The sequence below is a fragment of the Lampetra planeri genome, unplaced genomic scaffold, assembly GCF_965212315.1.
Source record: "Lampetra planeri unplaced genomic scaffold, kcLamPlan1.2.h2 scaffold_1751, whole genome shotgun sequence".
NCBI lineage: Eukaryota > Metazoa > Chordata > Hyperoartia > Petromyzontiformes > Petromyzontidae > Lampetra > Lampetra planeri.
The window spans coordinates 15275-24647 of NW_027614488.1; the positions used below are offsets into that span (position 1 = coordinate 15275).

The 9373-nt window shown below is 40.5% G+C and overlaps 3 protein-coding genes across 3 annotated transcripts; all 3 read left to right on the top strand.

Moving 5' to 3' along the window:
• The first annotated feature begins 351 nt into the window (after positions 1 to 351).
• On the top strand, positions 352 to 3034 carry LOC144739845 (large ribosomal subunit protein uL24). Its single transcript, XM_078622738.1, has 3 exons — positions 352 to 519; positions 602 to 742; positions 2906 to 3034. The coding sequence occupies exons 1-3, from the start codon at positions 352 to 354 to the stop codon at positions 3032 to 3034; spliced, it is 438 nt and encodes a 145-aa protein (XP_078478864.1).
• A 1693-nt stretch (positions 3035 to 4727) lies between these two features.
• On the top strand, positions 4728 to 5820 carry LOC144739847 (V-type proton ATPase subunit e 1-like). Its single transcript, XM_078622740.1, has 3 exons — positions 4728 to 4831; positions 5325 to 5372; positions 5727 to 5820. The coding sequence occupies exons 1-3, from the start codon at positions 4728 to 4730 to the stop codon at positions 5818 to 5820; spliced, it is 246 nt and encodes an 81-aa protein (XP_078478866.1).
• A 947-nt stretch (positions 5821 to 6767) lies between these two features.
• BNIP1 (BCL2 interacting protein 1) lies at positions 6768 to 8739 on the top strand. Its single transcript, XM_078622739.1, has 6 exons — positions 6768 to 6848; positions 7276 to 7368; positions 7443 to 7534; positions 8073 to 8177; positions 8303 to 8421; positions 8543 to 8739. The coding sequence occupies exons 1-6, from the start codon at positions 6768 to 6770 to the stop codon at positions 8737 to 8739; spliced, it is 687 nt and encodes a 228-aa protein (XP_078478865.1).
• The last annotated feature ends 634 nt before the right edge of the window (positions 8740 to 9373 follow it).

Below are 9373 nucleotides of genomic sequence, written 5' to 3' on the forward strand. Positions count from 1 at the left end.
GAATATAAATTCAGCAGTGTTGTGTGGCTTGCCATTCGCTTTATTATGCTAACCTGGATAGCCAGTTAGCTTTATTTGCACTGAGCGTTCTAACCATGCCTTCATGAAAATTTAGCCTACTTACATTTGCCCCTCTACTGTTTTGTAAAGACTGTTACGTCAGTGAAAATCAGATAGCTACCAATATGTGTAGATTAACTTACTGGCTACCAATATGTGTAGATTGGCTTACTGCTACATGGAGTAATTACTTTACCTGTGTGTGGTGTTACGTATTTCAGTAGCTCAGTTGTGTTGCAGAAGCTATGTAACTTAAGTCTTTAACGTGATTGTCTTGTTCACTCCAGCATCATGAAGCTCAATCCTTTTGTAACATCCTCCCGACGCAAGAACCGCAAAAGGCATTTCAATGCCCCCTCACACATCAGGAGGAAGATTATGTCCTCCCCTCTGTCCAAGGAGCTCCGCCAGAAGTACAATGTGAGGTCCATGCCCATTCGCAAAGATGATGAAGTCCAGGTATTAAGAATTATTGCTTGTTTCTGACCTGGTGATGGAACTTTAAATTGATGTTAGGTTTTTTTGGGTCACCTCTTAATAGGTTGTCCGTGGACACTACAAAGGCCAGCAGATTGGCAAAGTGGTGCAGGTCTACAGGAAGAAGTATGTCATCTACATTGAACGTGTGCAAAGAGAGAAGGCAAATGGAACAACAGTCCATGTCGGCATCCACCCAAGCAAGGTGAGAAAGGAATTGTCACTGGCATTAGGGGTCCTGGGATGGTTTCATAGTCATCATTGTTGTATTTACTGCTAATGAGGGACATATTTGAACATATGTGTATGTACCGTACTTGCCCTTGATCCTGTTGCGTCGTGACTTATAGGTTTGGCATGCTGTCCTAGAGGGTCGGGCCGAGGCAAAAACTGTCACTGGTAGTTTGGTCCAAACCGCTTTGGTCTTGTTTTGCTTATTCAAAGATCTTAAATGTGGATGTTTTCTGGTGTCTTTGCCCTTGATAGTAAACTTAAAATTGTTAGTTTGTGGAAGTTTCTACATCTTTTAAAACATGATCTCAAATGTCAGTGTCTGTTGTCCACGTTTTGTTCTTTTAGCCCTCATTGGATTCGCCATAATCCAAACATAAATGTGTGAAGTTAATTTTTTATAGATTTTTGTTGAAATGACGGATTATTTTTCGTTTGAAATTTGATATTTTATGCTTTTTGAGGGTGACTTCACTTAAGAATTTTGGCAGCAAGAAATTAGTGTAAAATTCTTTTGTAAATGCAAGGTTCGAGAGCTATAGAATGTACAATATCAATTAGACCGTATCAACATTTTATTTTGCCAAGTTGGTCAACACACAAAGGAAAAGCTGCTATACAGGTACATTGCTTATGGTTTGGCAGAAATAGTGCACACTGTTCTCAACAAAAAATGTATATCAGTAATTAAGGATTTGCTCTTTGACATCGTGCTGAGGCAGACCTCCCAACATCTGCTACCATGAAACCAAGAGCAAAGGACATATATATCACATGGGTTATTTCATTCAAACTAGTTAGTTTTCCAGCTTGATGCTGTTTGTTTTGTCCAATGTGAACACAGTAACTGCACTCAGATGAAGTACTTCAGACTGAGTCCTCAAAAAAACAGGTGGTCTTGATCCAAATCATGTGTTGAGCAGTGTTCTCTGTTGTGGTTTTCTAGGAGTGAAGGCATATCAGTTCTGTGACCTGAAATTAGCATTTGGATTATGGCAGTCTGTCATGTCACATGCACAGCAAACTGAATGTCACCTGCTTATTTTTCCTGAGCGGAAAAATCAGAGGAGAGAACGTCATCACGTAGATTGACATGATGCATTTTGGAGTGGACTTCCATCTGTGAAAAGAAAAACAGTCCAAACAGTGATCCAATGTTGTGCTCATTAGATGATTCAGACCAAAGCTAATGAACTAAGTGTGAAAGCTCCCAATTCTGCTCTGAGTAGACGGGTCAATAATTAATTGTTCGGGCTGATGTGGCAGCAAACTGGCTAGTTAGTGTTGGGTGCCTGTTTGGAGATGTGTATTGCAAAATGTTGTGAAACCAGACACATTACAGAACCTATGTTCCGATATGGCTTGTTCTTGTGCTAATCATCTGCATCAGGAGTTATCTTGTGACCCTACATGAAACCTGTGTTTACTTGAGACTGTACATGGAGGTTATGAACATATATAATCAGACAATAGTGTCTTTTCATCTTTAAGGTGTTGCATACCACGAAGGAGCACTTTGTCCTTCAATTCTCATACGTTAGTTTCTTCTTTGTTTTCACACCTCCCTTCTCTGCTCCTGCTGATAAAAATGTCCAACACAATCTGGGGTGCGCACTCTTGCAGACAGCTTGCTCTCTGTATGACCTGTGCCTTGAAGCCGCTTCAATAAATTGCAGAAAGATAGTTCTGTCGAGACAGTTCTTAAATTCTCTACAGTCGGACAGCAATAAGTACAATTTCCACAACATGTGACAGATCCACTTGGATCATTATAGTAGCTCAGTGTTTATATTACACTGCAGCAGCCTTTGTCTGACATGTTAACCGAACAAGGCTACTTCAGCTGAGGGCAAGACAGTTTGGTAGCACTAAATAACCAAATCAGTATTGTGGCAAAGCCACATTCTATATGAAAAGCAATGACTAGTCATTTGTATGATGAATTGGCAGTGATGTTTTGATTGATTCTACACTGAAATGTAAAAGGAACTTAAGACTTTGTCATTTGACCTTGACCCTTTGATCTTGTCATAACCATGGCAGTCATCTGTGAGACCACAATACAGTGTGGTTTATTTGCATGTTTTTTTTTCATATGACTGAAAACATTTCATGTGATTTAATTTTTTGCTTGCAGGTGGTCATCACCAGGCTAAAGCTGGACAAGGACCGTAAGAAGATCCTTGAGCGCAAGGCCAAATCTCGTACTGATGGGAAGGAGAAGGGCAAATACAAGGAGGAGACCATTGAGAAGATGCAGGAGTGAAAATAATCTTTTGCTATCAATAAACTGTATAAAATAGTTATTGTTGTCTGTGTCATGTTTGGCTGACAGATGAAGTGATAGTTTGGGCTGTGAAGTTATCATGTGACTGGCCATGTGAGTAAGCTGTGGGGGTACAGCCACACGGAATGAAAGCTCACAAATCAATGTTTGAAGTCATGTGGATTGTATTTTCACATCTGATCCCAATCAAATATTTTAGGCATGCTGGGTGTATCTGTCCTGGGCTGATGAACTTATGTTACAGTGCCTATAAGTATTCACCCCCTTGGTGGTTCTACCCTTTTATTACTTTAAAAATTGGTCAATCATGGTCATGGTCATCATTAGGTCAAATCATGGTCAAAATTAGGCTTTAACGCAAGTAATGTCAATGAAACAATAAGATATAATTACAGAATTATTCACCCCCTTCAGGGTGGAATTTAGTAGATGGACCTTTAGCTGCAATCAGCACTGAGTGTGTGGATGTCTCAAACAGTTTTGTACATGTGCACAATGCAAATTTGCTTCATTCTTTCCGAAACTGCTCAAGCTCAGTCAGGTTTCACGGGTATCTGGCATGAACAGCCCCAAATTCTATATAGGACTGAGGTCTGGGTTTGGGCAAGGCTACTCCTGAACAATTACCTGGTTCTTATTAAACCATGCCTGTGTAGCTTTTGCAGTATGCTTTGGATCGGATTGTCTTGCTGGAAAGTAAATCTCCCAAGCTGTAGTTCTCTTGCAGTCTGAAAATGATTATCCCCAGGATTTCAATGTAATTCGCAGCATTCATTCATTCATTCTCTATCTTTACAAGCCTTCCATGGCCGGCTGCTGAGAAACATCCCCACAGCATGCTTCACTGTGGGGATGGTCTGTTTTTGGTGATGTGCAGTGTTTGGTTTAATGTCTTATCTGTTGACCAAAAAGCTCAATTTTGGTCTCATCAGACCAAAGAATCTTCCACTTGACCATGGAGTCTCCACATGCCTTTTGACAAACTCTAGTCGGGATCTCAACAGTGGCTTTCTCATTGCCACTTTCCCATAAATCTTTGACTGGTGAAGAACGTGGGCAGCAGTCGCTATATACACAGTCTGTCCCATCTCAGCAGCTGAAGTTTGTTACTCCTTCAGAGTAGTCGTAGGGGTCTTGGTGGCTTCTCTCAACAAAGTGTGACAAAGTGTTTTTCAATAAAGTTTTGTGTGGAAAAAAGCCACATGTTATGGACTATGGTGGATTTCTGAAAGCAATAAAAGGGTAAAACATCCAAGGGGGTGAATCCTTATGATCGGCACTGTATCAATAATAATCGTTAACGGGTCTGAACACAGAAGAAAGACTGACAAGCATTATCTTCATAATGGATATGATAATCATAAAAACTACCTACACCCGATAAATGTCTCTAGATGCTGTAAAAAAACACCCAAACACAAACTCACGCAGTGGAACAGTTAAGCCTTTGGATGGAGACATTCGATTTTTTTTTTTTTTTTAAGTCAAACTTTGCCTGGCCTGAGAACCCGAGGCGCTGATCTGTCAGCAGCAGATGTAAGTTGAACCTCCCATGATGGTATTCTGACGGTCATGTGATCCGCCGCCTACGTCGACGCTAGACGCATCTGGACTTGTGTCAAGTGAAAAGTTTGTAGTTTTCGATCGAATAGACGCTAAACCAACCGGGTCCATGGCAGGACTGGGGTTTGTGATATCCATGTCTGTGATGACCCTCTTCTGGGGCATTGTTGGAGGAGTGGTGCCCTGGTTCATCCCTAAAGGACCGAACCGAGGGTGAGGAGATTAGCCGGAGTTAGCTTCCTCCTGACTAGGAACGCTCTTCCAGGGGTTTCATTGTTTTGTTCTGTGACTTTCAGGTGACATGCAAATACAAATATGCGTTATCGAGCAGCACTTATTAGTTGTTCAATGTTGAATGTAATATTTAACGAATTGTACTCCGTCTTAGACAATAGTCGACGTTTAGCAAAAGTTTGGGTTAGCTAATCGAAGCTAATTTGACAGTTGTTTCCTGTCTTTTTATGTTGAGGTTAAACTGTCGATGTCGGACATTTTCTCAAATCGATAAAATAATTTGGTACATTTTCTTATACTTTATCCCATTCTGGGGCAAACATAACTGGAAAATATGTTCAAAGCAACTTCCCTTTTTGCCTGGTGGAGCATGAATCACGAGTTCACATTGTGTACGAATGACCGGTGTAAGCTACAAAACATGTACATAATACAGACTGTAGGGCTAAATTCTGTCTTTATTTTCCTGTAGAGTGATAGTCACAATGCTGGTGTTGACTGCGGTTTGCTGCTACCTGTTGTAAGTATGAGCCCTTTACCTCACTGACACTATCCTTTCCTGTTTTTCAACCGGTGATGTAGAATACAGCATTATTCAGTCATAGAAGTTTGAACTTTGCTTCATTTTAAACCTGAACAGTGTTCAGCTAAATAATTGACCATGCCTCAGCTGGTGTCTTGTTGCATGTTAGATGGGCAGAGGAGGGCTAGAAACAGAAGTATTTGTTGCAGCCAAGTGGAGTTTTCCCAAAAGCTTCCAGATTGATGCACTATTAAATCATACTATATATATTAAAGATCAAGCTTTGTTCAACAGTCATTTAAGATGTTAAATGTTTTAAAGTATGACACAATTCTCAACTCTGTCCATCAGCTGGCTGATAGCCATTCTGGCTCAGTTAAATCCACTATTTGGACCCGCTCTGTCCACTGACGCCATCTGGTACCTGAACTATCACTGGCCGTAATTTACCGCTACCTATCGTCTGGCAGTGCAGGTAAACACTTTGTGTGGAATGGACGGTTTGAATGCTTGGCTCAGTTTTCCAGAAGAACCTTTTGTGAAACTGTTCATTGTTATGATTTTTCTCGACAGGCCAACTGCCTCAACCCACAAAGCATCGGCTCTTCACTTTGTTCAGCGTTCATTACATCCGAATTGCCTTAAACTCTGATCCGTGTGTGACTGTTGAGTGACGCCCACACCATTGCCTTGTATATAAATGCATCCCAAAAGATTCTCTGGAAATTCTTGCTGAAATACCTTTTAATTTAAACAGTGCTCACTCCTATAATATGTATATTGTGTTGCATGGTATTGTTAATATAAATGACTTTGCCCTTACAAAATGGTGTTGTTCTTCTTGTTCTTTAGTGATACACACGATATATACAATTGGTAAAGCAATTGTTTATTAATTAGATGAAATATCCAATAGACCTCAGTTTGGATTTCTTCTTCTTCTCCTTTCGGCTTTGTCCCTCTTCAGGGGTTGCCACAGCGAATCATTGATTTCCATCTTTCCCTGTTCTCTGTATCCTCTACTCGGACTCCAACTACCTCCATGTCCTCCCTCACTGCATCTATAAACCTCCTCTTTGGCCTTCCTCTCTCTCTCCTACCTGGCAGCTCCATCTCTAACATTCTCCTGACAATGTATCCTCAGTTTGGGTTTATTGTGTATAAAAGTATACTGACTTGCACTCCAGTGTAACTTTCTGTCCTATAACAACATTTATTTTTTTCTGTCAGTTGCACATGTAAATTACACTTATCACTGTGCTTGGCATTTATAAATTCTTAGAATGTATAAAATCGATGGTCTCATTTTATGTGGCTTTTCGAAACCAACGTCGCCGAAAGTCGAAACGACCTTCCGGCTTCCGTACCTGCATCGTCATCTACGTTAACAAAATGGCGTCGTCTGATGTCCACGTCCGAATATGTGAGCAAGAAATACTGAAATATGACTTAGAAATCAAGGCTCTTATCCAGGTGAGAACGTTTTTCTGTCGAGATACGATGTCGACTAGACCGTGTTTTACTCTGTCATTGTAGAGTTGTTTTTTTATTTGACAGACCTGATCGTTTGAACACGCATCAACAGTTCAAGAAAAATGAAAAATGAAAATAAAAACTTACCAGAATGGACTTTAAACCTATCTTAAACTTGTCTCACGTAGGAAGTAAAAACAAATCTGGATAGAAAATGACAATGAAAAGAAGTACATAACCGCTATTTATTTACAGTATCAATGTCCACAATAACTCACTGATTCATCCAGAATAAATATAAGAAGTATAAATGTAATTGTTATTTATATGTAATTTGATTAATATTATGTTATTTGATTTGGGCTTGCTGCAAAATTGGAGACTGAGCCACCTCGCGGTGACACATAGTGTTTCAATGTGTTTTTAGGATATCGGTGAGTGCACAGGTCCTCAAAACAGGCTGACAGAGCTCAATACAGATGTAAAGAAGAGTTTTCACAATCTGAGATTGCGTATTCTGGTAAGACTCGCTATAAATGTCTGGTAGAACTTCACTGATGTTATTAAATTGTTTGTAAATTGTTTCTTTGCCAGGACCTTGCTCAGATGGCGATGGAGCAGGACAAAGAGTCAGACAAACAGGCCCTAGTTCTTCAGGTGGAAGGACACAGAAAACAGATGCTGAGGTATAATGTTTCACCCCCCCCATGTATATTTTTAGTGGGCAGTGAAGTTGACATGAATTGGAATCTACATTCATCGCTCTCGTTTTTTACATTACATGTAAATGATTCATTAAGCAGACAAATGCTAGGAACAATGTCAATGTTGTTTACACACAAGAAGAAAAATCAGACAAACATTAAAAAAAAATCAGAATGATGACAAATCCACTAAACGATAACCATTGGGAATTCTAATTTATGTATCAACAAAATGTGTTGGGGTGTGTCATTGGGCGACCCTGCTGCTTTCCTCTGCTCCTGCTTCTCTCTACTTGTGTTTCTGTGTCCATCCCTGTCTGAGCCTGTAAAAGGTTGTTTTTCCTCTCCTCCATTGCAAAGAGCTGCTCATGTGAATGTTGGGTTTCTCTCAGAATAGTTGTGCATTGGCGCTATACAAATTAAATTTGACTTGTTATCATGGACACAGGGACAGAAATGTGTAGATTGAAATCAATGTCCATTCACTGACGTATGTTGTCTTTTTAATGCGTGTTTGCAGTAACCAGACAGCTTGGAGGAAAGCCAACCTGGCCAGCAAACTGTCCATCGACAACATGGAAAAGCAGGCGCTCTTAAATGGAGCAGATAGTTCTGTGAGACAGAGGTGAGGTCTCATCAGGACAAATTGCACAAAACATGAACAATTTATAATCATTGATCAATCAATCATCAATCAACACGTTTCATTGGCACAGGGACATTTAAAGTAGTTCCATGTGATTTTCTCAGGAAGACGACCAAAGAGGATCTGGCCCAGACAAGCAGTGACATCACAGAGAACCTGATGGATATCAGCAGGATGATGGCCCAGCAGGTTCAGCAGAGCGAGGACTCTGTGATGTTGCTTGGTGAGTATAATTGGCATGACCAGTGTGCATTTAGTCACAATGGACATTCCAAATAAATCAATGAATTTAAAACCATCAAGGAAAGCCTGTATTTCAAAGAACTTTCCTCTGCCGTTTGAAGCAACTTCCTCCAGGACCATCCAAGAGACCAATGACGAGTTTAAGACCATGACAGGGACCATCCAGCTCGGGAGGAAGCTCATCACAAAGTACAACCGCAGGGAGCTGACAGACAAACTGCTCATCTTCCTTGCGCTGGCACTCTTTCTCGGTACAGTTCTCTACATCCTCAAGAAGAGACTGTTCCCCTTCCTTTGAGGGCCTCAGCCACGCCCCCACTCAGCACTTTCCATGTCACTCTGAAGACAGTTTTATTACACAAGACATGAGGACACTGTGAGGACACTGAGGGATGAACTGTGCATTTACACACCTGTGGCTCTATGTACTGTTGTATTTATTGAGAAAAAAATCAGTTTTTTCAATTCTTCCTTTGCACATTTATCAAATATACCAACCAGGTTACTTCTTCTTAACAAATACAGATTTCATTAAAATCTGGACACCGGTAAAACTAGATAAAGCATCAGATCAGTATTGACATGCGCTATCACGTATGTCTTTGGGTGCAACATCTGTAACATATTTTCAGTCGTTTGTGCCTTTACAAAACCATAATAGATGTAAAAGTCTATTTCGTGAAATTATTTGTGATTCACTGTTATTACTTTAATTTATGACCGCCGCAAACGCCTTATCAAACCCATCCAGGAGCTGGTTTATGAGAACACGTATTCAGCATGTTCCCTTCCCTCTGTCCAGCCCGTGTTCAACAGCTGAACAGAAGAGTTCATGCTGGCAGAGATAGAACAGCACGAATCCCTGTCTTTCTTCAGATAAGACCCGTCCATTTCTCTCTCTCTCTTTCCAGTGTGGGAGATATTTTTAGGTT

What these genes read in the sequence shown, in the direction of transcription:
- LOC144739847 (XM_078622740.1), top strand. Translation starts at nt 4,728, where the DNA reads ATGGCAGGACTGGGGTTTGTGATATCCATGTCTGTGATGACCCTCTTC. An exon ending in CCTAAAGGACCGAACCGAGG is followed by an intron (nt 4,832 to 5,324) that starts GTGAGGAGATTA and finishes ATTTTCCTGTAG; the next exon opens with AGTGATAGTCACAATGCTGG. An exon ending in GCGGTTTGCTGCTACCTGTT is followed by an intron (nt 5,373 to 5,726) that starts GTAAGTATGAGC and finishes TCTGTCCATCAG; the next exon opens with CTGGCTGATAGCCATTCTGG.
- LOC144739845 (XM_078622738.1), top strand. Translation starts at nt 352, where the DNA reads ATGAAGCTCAATCCTTTTGTAACATCCTCCCGACGCAAGAACCGCAAA. An exon ending in GCAAAGATGATGAAGTCCAG is followed by an intron (nt 520 to 601) that starts GTATTAAGAATT and finishes ACCTCTTAATAG; the next exon opens with GTTGTCCGTGGACACTACAA. An exon ending in TCGGCATCCACCCAAGCAAG is followed by an intron (nt 743 to 2,905) that starts GTGAGAAAGGAA and finishes TTTTGCTTGCAG; the next exon opens with GTGGTCATCACCAGGCTAAA.
- BNIP1 (XM_078622739.1), top strand. Translation starts at nt 6,768, where the DNA reads ATGGCGTCGTCTGATGTCCACGTCCGAATATGTGAGCAAGAAATACTG. An exon ending in AAATCAAGGCTCTTATCCAG is followed by an intron (nt 6,849 to 7,275) that starts GTGAGAACGTTT and finishes ATGTGTTTTTAG; the next exon opens with GATATCGGTGAGTGCACAGG. An exon ending in CACAGAAAACAGATGCTGAG is followed by an intron (nt 7,535 to 8,072) that starts GTATAATGTTTC and finishes GCGTGTTTGCAG; the next exon opens with TAACCAGACAGCTTGGAGGA.